Source organism: Cryptotermes secundus, unplaced genomic scaffold (genome assembly GCF_002891405.2).
Source record: "Cryptotermes secundus unplaced genomic scaffold, Csec_1.0 scaffold62, whole genome shotgun sequence".
In the NCBI taxonomy this organism is placed as follows: domain Eukaryota; kingdom Metazoa; phylum Arthropoda; class Insecta; order Blattodea; family Kalotermitidae; genus Cryptotermes; species Cryptotermes secundus.
The window spans coordinates 935,507-957,274 of NW_019727786.1; the positions used below are offsets into that span (position 1 = coordinate 935,507).

General features: G+C 43.7%; 1 protein-coding gene across 2 annotated transcripts in view; it reads left to right on the plus strand.

Moving 5' to 3' along the window:
- Positions 1-21,768, plus strand: part of LOC111864941 (protein big brother) — a 93,137-nt gene that overhangs the window by 37,749 nt on the left and 33,620 nt on the right. For both annotated transcript variants that reach the window (XM_023852578.2, XM_023852579.2), the window contains exons 4-5: positions 16,000-16,116; positions 18,277-18,396. In XM_023852578.2, the coding sequence (XP_023708346.1) occupies positions 16,000-16,116; positions 18,277-18,396 (237 nt within the window). The remainder of the gene's footprint in view (positions 1-15,999; positions 16,117-18,276; positions 18,397-21,768) is intronic.

Genomic DNA, 21,768 nt, shown 5'->3' on the forward strand with positions numbered 1-21,768 from the left:
CCCACTATCTCGTATCTCCGGGAATGGAACCCGGAACCTCTGAAACTATAGCCAGGAACTCTGACCACTAGACCACAGAGGCGGTCAGAAAATTGTATACTAATGCCGTCATAATTAGAATAAAAAGAGGAAAAGGCATGTCAATAAAAACTTAAAGTAGAGCCCTCGAAAACAAGACTATTATTTCGAAATATGAAAGAGATAACACAGTATACATAAATTATGTTAAAATTGAGGAAATAAACGCAGAAGAAACCCTAGTGAGTGGTGGTAAATGATTATGCGTCCATGGTGGAATAAAGATTAACTGGGGAAACCGAACGTACTCAAAGAATAACTTGTTTCAGTGTCATTTTGTCCACCATGAATTTCTCATAAAGTCATTCTGGACTGAGCACGAGGCCCCACAGTTAGAAGCCAGCGCCTAGCTGCCTGAACTGTAGTACGGCCGATTATCACAACTTCCGGCCTTCTGATAATGCCACAACCCGTCACGAGTCATTTCCTGTCTCCCTCATATCTTCTCGATATATTCCCATTTTGCTAATTTTTTTCCAAAATATAAAGCACTTAAACTTGGGGGACGCCAAGCTTACGACCGTTCAAGTGACTAGGTGCCGTTGTAACTCGAGCTATGGAAGATAAGCCTGGCCTGACAGAGGTTCGGTATATTTTGTATATAAACATCGAAAATGTTACCATGTGGAAGGTTAAGCTATACCTGGGTTTAAGTAATTAAGCACCATGTAATGAAGACGTATGGGGGAGTGGAGGTGGAATTGGATGAACGTAAGCATCATCTTCACAACACTGGTGCCTTAACCCAGGGAAACAGCCCCCGGAACCCATTGTGTATGAGATTAGATGTGCGCTGTAGTCGGTCTCGAAGTTTTGTAGAAGAGAAAAATCTCTTACCCTTGCCGAGAATCGAACCTCAACCTCTCGGACGTCCCACCCATAGCTTAGTCTCAGTACCTATTGAGAACATCCTAAATATTATACATGCATGTATTTGACAGTTACAGACTATTGGCATGGGACGGATTGTGTGGAATATGTACATGTAAAATTGTATAGCTTACTGCGACTGTTGGCGACTGACAAGACTCGGTCTTCTCCACAGAGTTGACGCCTCACAACGACAAAATCATAAGTATCCAAAACTAAAATCTGATCAAGTAGTTGGCTGAGGGGCTATGCTACAAGCCGGAAGGTCGCGGGTTCAAGTCCCGATGAGGTCATTGGATTTTTTTTTTTCAATTTACCTAATCCTTCCAGCCTCACTATGGCCCTGGGGTCGACTCAGCCTCTAACAGAAATGAGTACCAGGAACATTTTTGGAATGTTCTCGGGGGTAAAGAGCGGCCGTCACGTAAGGCTAACAACCTCACCGCCATCTGTGAGCCGATTGTCTAAAAAATGTGGGAACCTCAATATCTCACAACCCCATTGGCCTCGACTGCCTGTTACAGGGGTACCTTTAATTACTTACATGGTTTATCAATGGGACGTGACCTCCCTCCCAATATGGGGCTCGCTACTTATTCGAAAAGGGTTACCAAGTTTTCAAGAATTATTTAAAATATATTTATGTCCATTCACAGATGTGGCAAGTCAGTAAAATTTAGTGTAGGTTCTTTTGGGAAATGCAGCTGCAGCTGGTGACATATTTTGCGAATCTTCGTGCGGTGCAGACATGTGTGGAGAGGATGTGAGTCTGTTTACGTCCCCACTACTGCCGCCCAGCCCGATAGGAACGCGTAACACTATGCTGATAACTGATTATTTCTGTGACCGACAGTGATGAGGATGTGGATTCGCACTTTAGAACGCCTGAGGTACTGAGATACTGCTCTCAGAGTCAGATGCGAAGGGGAGCGACCTCCACATCTTAAGCTCTTCCATACTTTAAACATCTCTTGATTTTGTTAATATTCGTAATAGGCATTTGGCTCAAGGAGGATGAGGTGGGTAGGGCATGTAGCACGAATGTGGGAGAAGAGGAATCCATATAGAATATTAGTGGGAAAGCCAGAAGGAAAGAGACCAATGGGAACACCAAGGCGTAGGTGGGTGGACAATATTAGATTGGATCTTACAGAGATGAGATGGGATGGATTTGATTAATCTGGCTCAGGATAGGGACCAGTGGGAGGCTCTTGTGAACACGGTAATGAACCTTCCGGTTCCATATAAATGCTGGGAAATTCTTGAGTAGCTGCAGAATTGGCGGCTCCTCAAGAAGGACTCAGAAGTAAGTAAGTAAGTATAAGCATTTGGCAGTAGACAAAATGCACGCCTTGTATGAGGGATCGGCCCGTTTCGAGACTTCTGCCTAAACAGACCATGGTCCAAACAGCCGCTCTTATCGACTTTTATCTGCTTTTTGCACCGAAATCAAGTGTGGTGCTCCTCTGTGGACCCCAGAAAAGTGGAACTGTTTACAGTTTCTAAAATAAACACATCGCTTTTATGGCATGAAGCAACATTTTAGTTGTTTATAAAATACTAAACTTCCGACAAGTTTGTTTCAAACTGCCGTTTATCAAAACTTTCTGCTCTGTTCTCTATTTGTAAATGCTACAACTTTAATTGCTAAGGAAGCAATCAGTCTTCCATGCTATTCGGTTATACGTATTATAAAGAATGCAATGGAGAAACCGCCTCAGGTTTCGTGTAGAGCTCAGAGCCATGGCTGCCAGATGGTTCAGCCTGGTGCTTCATAAACTCGTCAGTATGGCGGGTAGTGTATCGGCTGGTAAAGAAGCGGGGTTCGGTTCTCTGCAAGGGAAGATATCCCTTTTCTGCTCAGCGTCCAGGCCGACTTGTGTCTACCAAGCCTCCTATCCCGTGGATACCAAGAACCTTTTTTCGGGGGATAAAACAGCCGGAATGTGAAATCGACCACTCATCTGCAACTGGTACCAAGTCAATCCATGGAACTGTATCTCGTCTCCCCTGTCCGTTTTCCTGACAGGAATCTTAATTAAGAACAGGGACAGCTTTGTTTCGAGCGCCTACCTAGCACTTCTTAAACATGAATTTCGCGTAGCCTATATTTATCGATCTATGAGGTGGAAACGGCAGTGGCCATGTGTGCGTTTTTTGAAACTTGTCATTCAATTTTGCAATTAAAAGTGTATTTTGTTTTCATGAATGTTCATGCTCCAACAGGGGATAAAAGCGACCATATCAAGGGCAGCTTTTGCGAGGAACGAGAACGTGCATTCGATATATTCAAATACCATATAGACATTTTGTTAGCAGATTTAAATTCCAAAGTAGGTAGAGAAGTCATTTTCAAACCAACACTCGGAAACTGGAGTTTACATGAAATTAGTAATGGTAATGGAGTTTGGGTTGTAAACTTTGCCACATCCAAAAATCTGATTGTCAAAAGAACTATGTTCCCACACGTAACATTCATAAATTCTCTTGGACATCTGATGGAAAAGCTCCAAATCGAATTGATCATATATGTATAGATAGAAAACGGAATTCAAGTGTTCTTGATGTCCGATCGTTTAGCGGAGCAGACAGTGAGACTGACCGCTGTCCGGTGGTCTCAGAAGTTAGGGATAGACTAGCAGTGAGCAAACGAACGACGCACAGATTCCATATGGAGAGGTTCAATCTCCAGAATTTAAACGAGATACAGGATAAAGAGCAGTATCGTGTTGGAATTTCAAATACGTACGCAGTTTTGGAAAACTTAGACACTCCGGTGGAAAAGATAGGCAATAGATCCTCTGAAAATGTAGCACAGTTCAGATATTTTGGAACGGAAGTAACAAATCAAAATTTGATTCAGGAGGAAATTAGTTTGAGACTGAACTCGGGTAATGCTTGCTACCATTCGGCCCAGAACCTTTTGTCTTCTCGTCTGCTCTCTAAAACCAAAAATTGGAACATACAGAACTATAATTCTTCCTATGGTTCTGTATGGGTGTGAATCTTGGTGTCTGACATTAAGGGAGGAACATAGAGTGAGGATGTTTGAGAATAGGGTCCTGAGGAGGTCCATGGCGTTAGATCTGTTATTGGTATGTAATGAGAATGGCTTTATTCAATGATTTATACACATTTGTTTCAATCCGGAACTGAATATCGGATAGTCCTGCCGCTTTCGTGTTCAGAACTACATTCCTGGGTTCGGATACAGGCTTACTGAGCCGTTTGCCGTCCACTAATAATTATGTCTCCCCCATGTCTTCACATACTTTACAATAGTTTGAGAAATACTGGAACAATTTCTTTACAAACATTTACTTTTCAAACGTAGTAATTGAAGACCAGCACTTTCTCAATTTGTTAGTCAGTTTTGAAAATAGGGAGAAACTTCCAGAAGATATTCTGTTCATATCATAAACGAGTCTTTTCACTGCCTTGCCTTGGTTATGGCCTTTTCAAATTTTATGGCCGGTAATGAAGGGAGCGGACACCAAAACCGGAGTTGTGAGGAATGTTGGAGGCTATGCAGGGTAATACCTTTAATGGAAAATTCCTAAATATTTTTTGCTGGCCGGACAGATTTGGATGGTGGAAGCGTAAAATCGGGGGGACTCATGGTCAGGAATGAAAATAATAAAACGGAGAGTTGCCTTGGAATAAACTGTCGCCTTGCGAGGGGGTGATTGTTCCTGTCTTGCTCCAAGAGAAGACCGTAGTTTGGGCGTGTTTGAAGACAAAGTGTGCCCAGCATCTGGATAGCAGACGAGAGTAAATGTAACACGATATGGTGACAGTTACACAGGGATAAAATATAAAATGTAAAGCTCTCCCTGTGCTTAACCAATTAAGCACTACGCCATGTAGGCGTATGGGGAAGTAGATGTATAGATCCACATTTTCTTGACCACGGCACTAGTTGGAGGTCAGTGGTCAGCTTCACGCCCCGGCCCCCGTTACCCATTGCATATAAGGTTGGGTGGAATCCAGAGCCGGCATGGAAGACGTGGAGAATTGAAAATTCTTGACCCTACCGGCACTCGAACTCCGACCTCTCGGTCATCCAGCCCGTAGCCTCTCGCTATACCGACTGCGCTAGATGACTATTATAATCGATTTTAAGGAAAGCTGGCCTGAAGGTGTGGACTAGCTTTTGTGATTTCGGCGATGAAATTTCTCATTGCATAGAATCCCGGGGGTGTCTTGACCAGGTGATCGGTTTTCAGTGTCTCGAGGTTTACTCTGCTCCTTGGAATTAACTGCGATGGCTGTAATTAGGGAGTCATTGCAACTTGACTTATAAAACATCGCATGTCTCTCTGTCTCAAATGACAGAAGTAAAAAAAGTAAAAGTAAAGTAAAGCTATCCCTGTAACAGGCCGTGAAGGCCCATAGGGTTGTGAGACATCGAGGCTCCCACATTTTCTCTAGGCAGTCAGCTCACAGATGGCAGTGAGATCAGCCTTACGCGCCGGCCGCGCTTTACTCCCCAGGAAGATTCCTGGTACTCATTTATGTTAGAGGCTGAGTCGACCCCAGGTCCAGAGTGCGGCTGGAAGGATTAGGTAAATTGAAAACAATCCAATGACCTCATCGGGACTTGAACCCGCGACCTTCGGCTTGTAGCATAGTGCCTCAACCAACTACGCTACCGCGTGCCTCAAATGACAGAAGTAACAGCAAAATAAACTCATTTTGATCAGGTACTTTCGGTCTTGAACTCTGCCATCTGCTGCAGAAGGATGGAGGCTCCGGAGAGGAAATGAGCTTCCACTGATGGAACAAAGTGTCCATCACGGAGGTGATGACCTATAAAACGTGATTTACTGAAAGTAATACATTAGAGCCGTGCCACGCCTCGGAGCAATAAAACAAGCTATTCATCTGTCATAGTGCCTGTTGTGTTGCTGGCGTCCAGTGGCCAGCTGCGGAATGTCCGCCGTAATTCATTAAATTGGACGTATTCTGACCCTTCTGGGCGTCTCATTAAGTGCTAATATGCACATCGCACTGGGAGGCCTGCCGCTCATACAATTTATAATTCATTTTACAGTGTACTGTGTTTTTTTATTTTGTCTCGTTGAATGTAACATTATTTCATACGTTGACGTATTGTACGAGTGGAAATAATTATATAATTGCATTTTGGACTGCGAATCGCCCACCTGACCGGGGGGCCATTTGTTGACAATGAAGTAGGGTTGCTACAAAATAGGCGTGCAGCCCTTTTTCAACTTCACTAACTTCTTTCTCGTTCCTGCACCCCTTTACAAACCTCCAGGCAAGAGCAAGAACCGTTAACAATTATTGTTAACCAGTTTTTTCTTTAAGTTTTTTTTATTATTTTATTACTACATAACAGTTTCCAGTTCCCCAATTTCAGAATCTGTGCTGCGCCCCAAAATGAGGCGTGCGAAAATTATCGCAGGAATCGTGAGTTTTTATTCAGTAAATTAATTCAAACATCTGGCTCTAAAAACACCCCTAGGGAGATAATGGGAACAAAAGGCCTTGAACCCTTTGCAGAATTGAAAAGATTGCTCCCCTTATGCCCGCTGGGAGCGCCACCTAGCTAGAAGTCACGATGGAGCATCAACAAACCATCAACACGTCACACCCGCGGAGACACGCTGGGGGCCGTTTTCATGACAATATTCACGAGTTTCCGCATGTGTGTGTCTTACATGACTCGGAAAGACGAATAAGCAGAACCCTTTTGTGCATACCATTCCTCTTCAGCGTACAGTACACATTGTTAAGGCAGCAACGCAAGTATGTTTCTCTTCTTACAAGGAGTGCATAAAATGAACTGGTAACTGGGAGTCGTGTCCACCTGTTCGTATGGTAGAAAGTAAAATTGTCATTGCTGTTAATTAAGCACCATGCTATGAAGACGTATTGTCGCGTATTTAAGCCATGCGATAGCTGTTGAGCCGCGGAGGTCTGCGAGCGCGGTGATTGCGCAACAATGAAGAAAGCGACGTTTTCTCCGAGCCGCACCGCGCTTGCTGCTATGCGGTAAACACTCCTTTACAACGATATAGGCTGTTTTCTTTTCGTGGTCGGTGCGGTGGCACGGCACAGAGGAAACACCGCTTTCCTTACTGCGCAATCTCCGCACCCATAGACCTCAACGGCTCAAAAACTCTCGTATGGCATAATTACGCCACAGTATTGAGATGTGGAAGTATAGTTCCACGCATTAACATCGTAAATATGGGGAAAATATTAGGCGGAAAATACATTCGTTGCGTAGTATAGGATCTTCCTAGAATAGTTGTTTGTTACTCAGCTGGTGAAGACATTCCTTCCTCACGAAACGCGATGTTTCACCGCCATGTGTCGATTGAGGTTAGGTCTGGACACACATGCGCGGCTTAGCGTACTTTCGTTGTCGTATCGAAACAGGGATATTAATTTTTCAATTTTGTTAACATTCATAAAATGAAGAGTCAGTGTAGTTGACACTGGCTACACCTGCCAGTTGTCGCCTAATCCACGGTGCGACATCTATAATGATCACGATGCGTGTATGAGCGCGAGTCGCGTTGTTAATGATCCTTTAGACAGGTCAGTAAACAGACGGTGGAATGACTTTACAGTTTTTGTTCCAAACGACCCCTCATCAAGTTTGTCTGATACAAAGTACCCTCTTCCCCTGTTAAATCCCCATGTTCATGTTGGACGTATCAAGTAATGGGCTTGCTTTCAGAAGGCACTGAAGCGTGTTGTATCAACCATCGTTTCCTGCGTGCTCTTATTTTTCTTTTTAACACCTTCCTCAAGTATGAAATCTGTTAGCGCTCTTTTTCTGGAATTCTTATAAGTTTTCATCATTTCTCTTCAAACACCTTTAAAAAGTACCAGAGCAGTAACACTAGCTTCGTATTCGAAGGTGCTTGGTTTGAATCTCGTCCAGACCGAAAGCTATCCTGATTAAGGGGTATCATTATTTTCCTTAGCCCGGCGAGGGAAATGTCGATGTATGACGTCAACAGTCCTTTCCGATTCATGTTCCACCCCTCACCATGCCACTCGACGCTGCAGTCTTGACTCTGACAGCGCCTTAAAGTAACCTTTATTTTTTTTTAATTTTTCTCATGGGATGAGACTGAGTCCACTTGGTACTGCGGCCCCTGTTTGGCCTATTGTACCAGACCCGGATGAGAGACGATGATGAATGTAGAGCAGTCGGTGGAATGCGAATTGGCAGGGGAAACCGAAATACTCGGAGAAAACCTGCCCCAGTACAACTTTATCCACCAGAAATCCCACATGACTTGTCCTGGGTTCGAGCCCGGGCCGCCGCGGTGGGAAGCCAGCGTCTAACCGCTTCAGCTATGGCACGGCCATTGTTTTGGACTTACAGTTATTTTGGACGAAGTGGCACTGGGACAGGTTTCCTACGCGTACTTCTTTTATCCCCTGCCAATTATTATTCCAGTAACATCTCCACAATCAGTAAGCACGCTGTGGTCTCGATACTGACGGCGTCATTAAATGAACAACTAAGAAACATCATTAGACATCCGCACATCTATAGTGTATTGCTTCCAGTCCGGCATCATTGCCATAAGCGGAACACCAAGATTTTTACACCGGTTCGAATCTCAACCGAAACATCGACTGTCCCGACTGAAGATTTTCATGGTTTTCCTCAGTTTAAAATTATATATTATAGCATCCTCTTGCACTTTTCGCTAAGTGTCAATTAATATTTTGCAGCCTCACGTTCAACAATGTGTTCTATAAAATTTATTAAAAATTATTCGCTTTAAAATATTAAGAGTCCATCACTGCATGTTTCGGCCAATGTGGTCATCATCAGGTGTTAAACTTACTGGACGAGAAAATTGCTGTCTTCTGTTGTTGGTTATATTGTTAATACAGAAGTTCCCTCGACGCGCATATTTGATTTGGTGGGTTGTGTTATCTCTTGTTGTGTGTTGTGCTGCGTCTTAATCTGTGTTGATTCAATCTCTCTTGACTAATGTCAGGATAATACCTTAAAATAAGCCACACTCCTTCCAATCCAGTCATTTCGACGCTATGAAATAAGTCACGGACTTCGTGGTCTGTAGTCCGCTAGCGAACTATACCGACCGAGCGACCGCCGCTTATCGGCGAAGTTAGTGCCAACTTTAGGGGATAGAGGGTGTTGCGTGGTCAGCGCAACGGATCCCCAAGGCCGTTAACCTCGGTTTTCTAGACCGGAGCCGCCATTTCCTTGAAATAGCTCCTCAATTACCCTCACAAGGCTGAGTGGACCCCGTTCCAGACCCACTGCTTCTCATAAAATCTTGTAGCGCAGGGAATTGAACCCGGGACCTCTGGATCTGTAGCCAGGAACTCTAACCACTAACCACAGAGGCGATCTTAAGTCACTGACAGGGTCGTTACATAAACAAACAAAATTGATAAGAGTTACATTCAACAGAGGAAATGACAACTCTTGCCAGATTTAGGATTGGAATGGAAGTCTCCTTTCGAAGTACTATCAGAAAAGAATAATGACCAGTAACAAATTTTTGTGACCAGATTACAGAGACTTCCGGTTCCATAAAGACAAGGACATTTTTGGGCAAGTAGCAGCTTTCCAGGGAAGAGATTGAGGATTATGTTAATTAGTTGGCCTCATCCGTTTGCCAGACAGGAGGTCGCTTGTGTGTGGAGCTGTACTTCATCTCATACAGAGAAGCAACTGCCACAATTGAGCCTCATTATATAGCCGCTATATAGTACATACCTTGTTGCCAAGGTAGGGCAATAGGCACTGAAACGAATGCTAGGGTGCCCAAACACGCCTCTGGGTAAAACAAAACCATAGACGCAAAAAACCGGCCGCTGGCTAGTCACGTCCATGCCTCCATTTCCACAGAACAAAGGAACACAGTCCGGTTCCCATGACTTCTAGCAAAAACACAAAAACAAAGAAAAAACAGCTAAATACACAATAGATTACATCACTCAGAGGCGACTTATCCGTTAGCTCATACGTCTAGGAGAAAAAATTGTCCACGGAGGCCAAGTAATGTATACAGTTCTCCCTAGTCCCTTACAGGGGGGAATGCAAATAAGTTGAGCTGTTTGCATAAAGTCGCTTTCATGGCATAGAATTGGACAGTACCATCAATTAGATTATTTACACCTTTTGTTTAAACAGCAAGACCTTTATATGTGTGTTTATTGAGTCTTTGTATAGCTCCTGCACCCGTTGACAAGAAGTGCAACCCTGTCTCACTGATGTCACGACCTTTCCTTCACTGTAGCGTCTATCCAGTTAATGGCTTTGGTGACAGTGAGAACATGTGTTGCTCTGCATGCAACTCACGCAGTAATTGTTGTGCAGCATTTGTTGTGTCGTGTGCCTCATTTTTGATATGGATGCCGCATCTCTTAAAGACGTGTATATTTTGTGTGTACCTTCCCATGTATATCTTTCTATGTGACTTATACACAAAATGAGCGCACAGTGGGGATATGGGTATGAAACTTGATCTCTTAAAGATCATAGATACGGATTAAAATTGTTGTCTTTTGGTATATGACGTCATGTAGTTTGTTAGATCGAACTGCTAACAGATGGGGTCACATAGCGGTTTTAATCTCCACCCCCGTCGGAATTTCAAATCTCATATAGATGACTGCGTTTGAGATCGAAGAGAGTAGCCTGTTTCGACCAGAGAGGAGGAAATGAGAGGACGATGGATAAAATTTGTAGTTAATTGCTTCTAAATTTACATTCTTCGGCTAAAGAGCACGAGATGGACAAAACATGTAGCACGAATATGTACACGGAAAATACTTGCAACGTTTTGGTCAGAAACACTAAGGGAAAACTAATGGAACGACCTAGGTTTATATAGAAGGATAATATTGTGACGTGTAGACCCATTGCTAGGCAACGACTCGATAAACACCTTCCCACGGAGTCAGATTCTGGGTACACAACCCGTTGCTAGGTAAAGTTTACAACAGTACTCGATAACAGTATACGTCCATTTCTAGGAAACGGAAGAGTTTTCTGTGGATCCGCTTCGAGGCTGTATAAGTAGTACAGGGCAACAGAATCAAAATTAGAATAGAGCGAATTCTCGGCAGCCAAGGAAGAATTATTCGGCTGAAGATTATGAGTGATTGTAAAGGAGTGATCAATAAATCCAATCATCTAATCCAAACCTCGTTTATTAGTCACGCCCATAAACACAAGACAATATTAAAGTAGGCTGTCGAAACGAAAGTTATAAAATGGGATATGACGATGGTTTAATTCCATGATATTTTGGGGGGAAAAATAAATGAAAATGATCTGCCCTTACATAGTGTATATATAGGCTATGCATTCTCAGCTTAGTTACCCAGTTTGTGCGGAGAGTTGCGGTCGAATTGTTAGCATCCCTCTTTCATACTCAGGAGTTCTGGGGCCAAATCTCGGACCTGAAACTGTAAATCCTGAGTGAGATTCTTCCGTGATTTTTCTCAGTCCCACGAGGCTAATGACATAACTGTACCTTTAACTAGGCCACAGCCTTTCTGATCCACAAATCAAGAAGCGAAAGCATCATTTTATAAACCCAGAATAAAATAGATACGTCTTGTACCTTACCGCCATCTTTGAGCCGATTGTCTAGATAATGTGGGAGCCTCAACGTCTCATAACCCTATGGGCCTTCACGGCCTGGTACAGGGATAGCTTTACTTTTACTTCACTTCAGCCATGTGCGATGTACCTACACTATCGAATGAAGTGGAAGGAGTTCTAAAAGTACTATCGCAACATTCGCCAAGAGAGCCTGCGGAAATTCATGTCAGTTGCATGTAATGAAAAGATTTGGATAATTCTTTATATAAACACTGCTTATTGGTGCATGTGCCCAATAAATTATTTTATTTGCTAACTTACTTTTCCAACGACGTCCATGAAATTAAATCCTAAATATACTGTTACCGTGTACAGCGGAGTTAAATAGGGAAGCCTTTTCAACATAGTTGGCACTGTAAACAAGACACTTACTTGAGAGTTCAAACCCATTTATCTAGATTTGTAAATACAGCAACAATATAACAGTGTCAACTGAAAGTAAACACAATGCGTACACAGACGGAATAGGGGGACAGTATTCTTAAGTCCCAGCTCCCTCCAAGCATGAAAATAGTCCTCTATAAATCGACACAGTGGTATGCGCTTTGCGACAGGATGACGTATCTGTTTCATGCAGCACAAACATCCCCCAGTCCTCACATTCACACATCTATCTAACTTGTGACGTGTCCTTTCGTTCCGCACCGAAGTTATGCCTCAAAAAGAGAGGTAAGGGAGTGAAACCACTTGTATGAATTGACTAACTCAAGTGGAAACATCAAAACGTAAGAGAGATGTTAAACGCCAAAAAGTGTCTCTTGCTCCAATATCTTGATGCCAACGGTTCTCACGTTTGCGAGACGACCTCGCCAGCCTTCGAAAGTAATTTATATGTGACTAAAGCAGTAAGTGAGCCGGTCACGGTAGCCGAGCGGTCTAAGGCATGCACTGTCTTCGCTCGCTCGGAAGCCGGGATCGTGGGTTCGAATGTTTCCTGTGAGGTACGAACTGAATTCTTATATATTATTCTTATACACTGCCGGTCACGGTAGCCGAGCGGTCTAAGGCATGCACTGTCTTCGCTCGCTCGGAAGCCGGGATCGTGGGTTCGAATCCCACTCAGGGCATGGATGTTTAGTGTGTGTGTGTGCGTTTTGCTGTGTTTGTGTACAGGTAGAGGCCTTGCGACCAGCTGATCACCCGCCCAAGGAGTCCTACCGTATGTGTAAGATCTAGAAAAAGCGAAGTGAACGGAGAAGTTCATGGAGGTAGGCCTGGGCCCACTGGGGCTGTAGTGCCAAGGAAAAAGAAAAGCAGTAAGTGAAACTCGGAGATAAAGCTTTAAATGCATATTTACACGTCACGTGTAATTCACTTAGAATGTTCAAATATTCTTCACGCGGTGTGAGCTGTTTTCACAAACTAGAGGTGGAGATATGACTGCAGACTAAAGTATTTTACGTCTGGTATGAAGGAAATTCCACTACCGAATTGCAGAGGACCGAATCATGAGAGTATAAATTTTAGGGGAGGAAATGCCAATACCAGATTCCAGAAGTTGAGTCATGGCGGTATGACTATTATATCTGGTGTGGAGGAAATGCCACTGCTAAATTCCAGGAAACCTGTTAATGACGGTATAACCTCTACATCCTATACCACAGCCGCACTATGGCCCTGGGTTCGACTCAGCCTCTAACAGAAATGAGTACCGGGGGGGGGGGGGTAAAGGGCGACCGGCACGCAAGGCTGACAAACATACCGTCATCTGTGAGCCGATTGTTTAGAAAATGTGGGGAACTTCAACATCTCACAACCTTATGGGCCTTCTCGGCCTGTTACAGCGATAGCTTTACATTTATTAGCTTTTTATAAACTTTACATCTGTTGTTGAGAGAATGTCGCTATTAAACAGCAGAAGATCGAGTTGTGGTGTAACCATTGCATCTGGTATAGAACAAATGCCGCTGCCAAATTGTAGAATATCCTATGATGGCGACATGACTATTGCGTCGAGTGTTCGGTTCCCGAAGTACTACTCATGGAGCTGTAATCAGTTGTCTTGCACGTCCTTGAAGAAATGTAGCTAATTAAATAATATAGCGATTGAAATATCATATCTTTCTTTTACCTTGGCACTACAGCCCCAGTGGGCCTAGGCCTACCTCCATGCACTTCTCCGTTCACTTCGGTTTTTCTAGATCTTACACATTCGGTAGGACTCCTTGGGCGGGTGATCAGCTAGTCGCAAGGCCTCTACATGTACACAAACACAGAAAAACGCACACACACAAACTAAACATCCATGCCCTGAGTGGGATTCGAACTCCTGATCCCGGTTTCCAAGCGAGCGAAGACAGTACATGCCTTAGACCGCTCGGCTACCGTGACCGGCCTCATATCTGGTTTGGAGAAACAAAAATACGAAGAAAAAGTATTGAAGTATTTAACTTTATTTCTTGACAGTAATAAATAATTATTGTAGCTGACTCGTGTTTATATTCATTAATTAATGGAGACGCCTCCCGCACAGCACTGGCTGTACCCAAACGCTTTCAGGGGTTAGGGAAAGTTGACTGTTTAAATGTTTTCGTGGGAGGGACAGGAAAACTCAGAAGACTGTGAAAGTCGAGTACTTACCATTCAGTGACAGAAGTCCCTTCCCTTCCTCTAGAAGTCTCAAACTGGTGACGCGTTAGTTTGATGCCAACAGTAGAAAGTGACGGATTGTGTGTGTTGGCAGGGGAGTAGGGGTTGCTATACATTTTTACCTGATCTTGTCCTTACAGATCGCGTGGCTTTCTCATAATATCTAAGGAAAACACAAATGTAACTTTGCCCCATTACCTGAACACACCATCAAGGCTTGTAGGATTTTGAGGTAAGGCTCGGCGATAAATGGAAGTTCAGGCCACTTTCCTCCACTCCCCCCTCCCCGGTTGATTAGTTATCACCCATGCTCCGTGTTTTTAAGATCGCAGGTTCGATTCTCTGTGGTGAGACCAGATGTTCTGTCTGAGGTTTACTGAGTATGACGTCATAGAACCCGAGGCAGCTCAAGAACGATTCTTTCCACTTCGTAACAATTCGTGATCACCTCCAATTCGACGCTGAATAAATTTGGCAGCAGGATAGGTGTCGTCACGATAGGAGACAGCGTCATCCCATAACCACAGAGTAGGAAGGCTAATACTCGGCACACGCACGGTGTGGAGAATTGCAGTTTCGTGCTTTCACGAAGTAAATAAAGTGAACGCACAATACGAAAGTCACATGTGTCCATGAGTTTCGTCATCGAAATTACGTGATGAAGTTCGAAAGAAATTATGTGTCATAGATCAGAAAAAAATGCCTTCGTCAAATTGAAATTTATTTCTCAGCAGTTTCTTATGGTTTCTAATTTACATTGGCCTTAAAAACGTATCTCCTACAAAAACTTGGAGGTGGTACCAAGTACAGACCCCATTAAGGTATATAATTTTCATTTGAAACGTGTTCCTATATTGAGTAATTTTCTTACTGCATTGTGATATGTAGTGTGATGACGCCTCACAACCGTATGAGCCTTCATGGCCTGTTATGGGGATAGCTTTACTTTTTACCGGGAATTCGTCTGAAGACAAAGCAGATGTCATTTTGCTTAGTTAAGAACCGCGCCATGAAGGTGGATAGGATAGTGGAGGTATAGCTCCACATATTATTAATCTCGACACATGCCTTGATCCCTAATTCTTCGGTCTAGCATCCTATATTGTGTCTTTATACCTACTGAGCTATCCTAGCTCATTAATATTCAAAATTGTGTTTTTTTATTGCTAGTGGGATGGGACTAAGTCCCTTGTACTGCAGCCACTTCTGTACCAGCCCCAGATGATAGGTGAGGGTGATTGTGGAGCAATTGGTGGAATGAAGATTGGCAGGGGAAACCGAAGTACTCGGAGAAAACCTGCCCCAGCTCCACTTTGTCCACCACAAATCCCACTTGACCAGACCCGGGATCGAACCCTGGCCGCCGCGGTGGGAAGCCAGCGACTAACCGCTTGAGCTATGGCACGGCCCAAAAATGAAGTGTCAACAACACGTGGTGTTCCCAAGCGGTCACCATCCAAGTACTAACCACGCCCAATGGCCGTTGGCGTAACATCCCGATCTGGCGTCCCAGGAAACACTGGTCTCCATCACAAAGCCCAATCTGTCGTTTCTGTTTCTAAGTTAATAATTGCTCGTTAATGTGCGAATCATACGAAACCCACAAATATGCTGTGAGGGCAAAATGCAGAGATTTTTTAATGTTATATCAGATGGTATGTATAGTAACCACTGTGACTGCATCTTTCCACGCTTGACTCTCAGGTTTATAACTGAACAAGGAGGTGGACTGGCAGGAGACTCAGAAACCGATTATGCTTGCATAGAATAGTCTAGCTCCCTGCTGCAGACGCCGTCAGTTAACTGTGTTCGTCTTACAGGTCCACCTGAGGTCGCATTTCATAATGAACGGCGTCTGCGTGAGGTGGCGCGGATGGATCGATCTGGAGCGCCTGGACGGCGTCGGCTGCTTAGAGTACGACGAAGACAAGGCACAGGTATGAAACCCTCTCATTTATATCATTTCGTGATAGGACATAACGGCAAGACGCCGCTAAACTTCGTCTAGAATACCTGAAACAGCGCGTCAGCCTTTGAGTAGACAACCTCACGGAAGAGAGGGAGCCGGGATAGCTCAGTCGGTATAGCGACTGGCTACGGGCTGAACGACCGAGGGATCGGCATTCGAGTGAGTCCCGATACGGTCAAGAATTTTTTCTCTTCTCCAAATTGTCCAGACCGGCTCTGGGGTCCATCCAACCTCCTATACAAAGGGTACCAAGGGCTCTTTCCTCGGGGGTAAATCGGCCAGGGCGTAAAGCTGACCACACCTCCAGCTAGTGCGGAGGTCAAGAAAATGTGGCTCTATACATTCACTCCGCCATACGCCTTCATGGCGTAGTGCTTAATTAGTTAAGCACAGTGAGAAATTTACCTTTACCTATTTAAATGTAACAGTTCAGACGTACGGTTACACTTGGTTTCGTATCAATGGGAAATGGTTTGTGAAACAGTGTGTTAGAGTTCAGCTGAACGATATATGGACCACTTAAATTGAATGTCTGAAATGGGTAACCGCGGCGAGTAAAGGAGAATTTCTCGGAAAAATGAATAAACGAACCCCCAAATGGCTGTTGGTGCTGTGACGCGTACGAAACGGATCCATGAAGGAACCGAAATAATATTCAGTCTCTAATTTCTGTCTGTTTCTGTGTTAGCCCGTTGTAAATTTCTTTTCCCGTGCAACAATTTTGAGTAACAAAATAAGATAATACTTTCGCTGCGCTTAAATAAACACCACTTCATGAAAACGTTTGCAGGAACTGAGGAATGGCTCGACACACACTTAACCTCGATACTAGATGGAAGTGAGTGGTCAGCTTTATTCCCCGGCCTCTTTACTCCCCCATCCAAGAAAGAGTCCACGGTACCCATTCGATACGCAGCTGTTTGGGTTCCAGAGTACTTCTGCGTGTTGCGGAGAATATATCTATTACCCCTGCCAGGACTCGAACCCCATTTCCTCGGTCATCCAACCCGTTGCCTGGTTGCTACATATTGAATTTAAATTGTCCTGAAACAGTATGTATAAACATGATGTGAAACAGAACGGAGCCTTTTTTGGATGGCACTGAGAAACCAACGTTCATTTCAAAATCAGCCTCTTGCCCCAGGTGCATTGTAAAATTATACCAAAGCTCGTATCGCTACAAATTATGGATCTTACTTGAGCCACTGAGCAGTCACTACAAAATAGTAGGCCTATATAAATCAGGAATTCACATCTACTGCATAGACACGAAATTAAAAGAGTTTTCCTCTGTCAGTGTAACAAAAACCACATTACCTATATTCGGAAGAGCTCCACATTGACCCTGCCTGGGCCACTTCAGTTCAGTTTGCATATTCATATCATATTTCTCTAATCTGTAATTTGATATCATCCCAGCCACGCCTACATCTTCCAAGAGGCTTCTTCCTTTGGGGTTTCTCAACCAAATTTTCGTACACATCTCATTATCCATAGATGCTACATGTTCTGCTTGTTGATTAATCGCCATGACAGTATTAACTGACAGCTTAATTAGTTACTAGCTTCGAGATTGAGACTCATTTCCCAGATTTTTCCTTCGACACTTCCAAATCATTATCGAACGAGTATTAGGGTTAAGACGGCCCGGTCGCGAAGTTCGTCATTCAACATCATCTGCTGTCTATTCTGGGGCAGGCAAAGGAATCTGACGAATCGCCCTCCACTCCTAACCTCCGTCCCTGCGCTCCTCTGGCACTCCCATCTCTGGATTACTTGTTCTACAGCGTTATGTGAGGGGTACCAGCACGCAAGCTAGGATAGTAGTCGTGGAACGCACTCTCCCCTCCGAGCAAGACTTATCCCCAACGCCTGTGAGGAGTAGTTTAGCTTGTGGCCATATTTCCTCCCCACACACAGCTACGATTTCTTGACATTATGAATTAGGAGAAATTCATGCTTTAATAATATCATCTGTTAGTTAATAGAAGTTGTAAAGGTTCTCATTACGTAATTTTTGTTCAGTTTCTTAAGATTCTCTATGATCTTTTAAATTAGCCTCCTATTAACACTTTGGTGTCCACTGTGTTCTATTCCACTGTAACATAACAATTCTGTCTGCTTGCAGATGGAGGACTCCCTGCTGCGAGACCAGATTGAGCGCTATAACCAGAGATTAAGAGATTTCGAGGAGAAGCAGAGAGCATACCGCCAGCACCAGGAGCGTCCGACAGACCCAGACCTGGAGGTTAGCTATCATCCTTGTATCTAAACGAGAACTTGGGCGTGTATCTACACATGGACCGCGCCATAGCTCAAGCGGTTAGTCGCTGGCTTCCCACCGCGGCGGCCCGGGTTCGATCCCGGGTCTGGTTAAGTGGGATTTGTGGTGGACAAAGTGGTGCTGGGGCAGGTTTTCTCCGAGTACTTCGGATTCCCCTGCCAATCTTCATTCCACCAATTGCTCCACAATCACCCTCACCTATCATCTGGGGCTGGTACAATAGGCCAGAAGTTGTCGCAGTACAAGGGACTTAGTCCCACCCCACTAGCAATAAAAAGTAATCTACACTTAGATTCAAACCTGTGACAGGACATGTGTGATGTCGCAATGAGACAGAGCTGCCAAGTTACGATTTTGCAAGACTTCAGCTTCAAATGGGAAATCACACGTAAACTCGCCGTTCTCGGCTTTTACTCGGAAATCTTTAGCTTCTGCAAAATGTTGGGCTTCAGTTCTTAATGTAATATGTAAAAACAACCGTAAAACTTTATATGGATTGGTACCAACCGCCAGAAACACTTTATTTTCATGCACAAAATAAATGCGAAAATCAAGCGAGGGAGATGTATATTACAATAGCAGCAGAAAAGAGTGGCTGACGATGATTGGTTTAAATCTTACCACGTGACATTTTATTATATTTTAGCATCTCGTTTCATTGAGGCATTATCCGTATTATTACAGTACACGTCAATAAAGCAACAATATAAAAGACATCAAGAATATGTCACTTGCTACAAATGTATTTTAATACTTTATGATGTTAAAATCATTAAAATGTCAACAGGACACTAGAAGTATATTTTATACATTAAAAGTGATTATCAAAATTTCTCCAATGTCTCTAGTTTTACAACATGTTTCGGCCGCACATGGGCCATCATCAGGTGATTTTTCTTTTTGGTTTTGGGGAGACCACGTGACGATGAGTGCCAGGAATCTTCCCGAGGGTAATGGGCGGTGGCCGGTGCGTAAGGCTGACAACACTACCGCCATCTGTGAACCGATTGTCTAGAAAATGTAGGAACCTCGACATCTCACAACACTTTGGGCCTCTATGGCCTGTTACAGGGATAGCTTTACCTTTGCCTTTTAAGTTAATTTTTATTAGAAATATGTTCCCTTATGCTTTACAGAATTAAAATGAAGTGCACTGTACTGTTTACGTGCTTTGCCAACAATACGCTTATAGGCCAGTTTATGAAAGATGAATTGGATGATCTCTGCTATTGTATAGAACTGTGGGCGACTGATGAAGTCTCTCTGTACTTAATTATTAAGTTATGGAAATTTAACTCCGGTCGTTCTTAACCATTGACACACACTGGAGGCGAGTTGTTAGCTACCTGCTCCGTACCACTTTACCCCCGTGGAAAGATGTCCCGATACCCGTATGATAGAATTCTGCATGGGCCAGGGCTGCGCAGAGAAACTTCCGTTCCCACTACTAATCCGGTCACACTGACTGACTGAGCTACCTGATTGTCTAACTGTAATTTGTACCCGTAATAAATGAACATGAGAACCAGTGGTGGTTGCAGAATCTCTAATGAAGCGCCTAGCAGCTATTTGTACTCCAAATTGGAGTACTGATGCTACTCCATGGGACCCTCTTGTACACTAATGATCACCCAGGAGTTGCATGTGTGGACGCCATAGCGTGTATGTTTGAGCTTTTGTTTATGAGAGACTCTTCGTTTCATGGCTGGTGGGGCTAAGCATTTAAACTAGACCTATTATTAGAGAAACAAAAGAGGGTTGTCATTTGTTGTTAGTCATTAAAGAGTTCTGCTGACTGTAGGTGGGTATATTTCTTCAGTTCATTTACTAGGGCGTCAATTAGTGAAATTGGACCTTATGGAAAATTTAAACAATCCCTACTGAATGAGGTGCTATTCAGTGCGGGCGTCAGAGCGAGCGCTTAGGACATTTTTCTTTCCTTTGAAATTGCAAGGGGAATTAGAGCCAGAGGGTACAGTGAGGCTAACAAAAGGCGGGGATTGTGTACAGTCCTACTCTAAGTACATAATCTGATATTGTATACCGCCTTCAGAGCTTGAGAAGTGTAAAGACGCCTCTGGTACCACTTCAGAGGGTGCAGCGTTGTTCGTTCTCTGGATCAAGGAGCCATATTTGGCACAGATAGCGGGTCAACGGATCAATTTATTCTGTAATCGACAGTCACTGTATACCTTCTGCGTTGTCTGTTTGAAGAAATCATAAATAGAAACATAAAGCCCTGAAAATTAACTTCAAATACCCAGCGTTCCTTTCTCTTCCTGTATTTCTGTAGCCTTGCAGTATGGACTCGGCTTTATGGACTTATGGATCCAGTGAAATTCAATGTGCATTTAGTTAACACCGGTCAGTTAAAATAGGTTTATATTACCATCACCTTCAGGGGTTCTGCTGCTGACCTTACCCGCAACTACAGATTGCTTTGTCTTAAATATACTTCACACATATTGCCGTGCCATAGGTGAGGCTTCTCACCGCGGCGGCCCGGGTTTGAGCCCAGGGCGGGTCATGTGGGATTTATGGTCGACAAAGTGGCGCTGTGGCTGGTTTTCTCCGAGTACGGTTTTCCCTGCAAATTCTCATTCTAGCGACTGCTCTGTCATCCAGGACTGGAACAATAGGCAAATTAGCGACCGGCTTACCAAGAGAACTCATTCTCATTCCATCCCAAAAAACTAAAAGGAACTACTTCACACGTTGTAAAAGGAGCGACAGATTTTCTCTTTGCCACCCCGTCCAGACCGGCGTTGGGGCCCACCCAATTTCCGATCCAGTGGGTACCGAGGTATATTTCCCTGTCAGCATAGTGGCCGTAGCGCGACGCTAGCCTGTCACCTCTAGTACCGAAATCACGAAAGACTGGAGTTGTACCTTCATGAGCACCATGAGGAGACTGGAACCAAGATGGACTGACTGACCAAATGCCTTGGAGTTCTAATTTATTCATGTTTTCTGAATTACATGTAAACTTTTTCATTCGAGACAGTTAGTAATATTTCTTATAGCTACAACCATTTTAAAAAGAATGCTTAGAATGGAGAGCAATTTCTAGACGGGTTTCCATCACCTATAAAATCTCTGTGCCTATAGAATAGCTATAGAATCGCTTAACAGATTTTCATTAAATGTCAATATAAGGAGATTCTGTGAAATATAATGTTCAGAATAAAATAAAATTTGCCGGCCAATTCTAGTTTGGGTTAAAATCGGAAAACATTAATGGTCACTTTAATATAATCCTTAGGCACGCGGTAGTGTGTTTGGTTGAGGCACTATGCTGCAAGCCGGAATGTCGCGGGTTTATTTCCCGATTAGGTA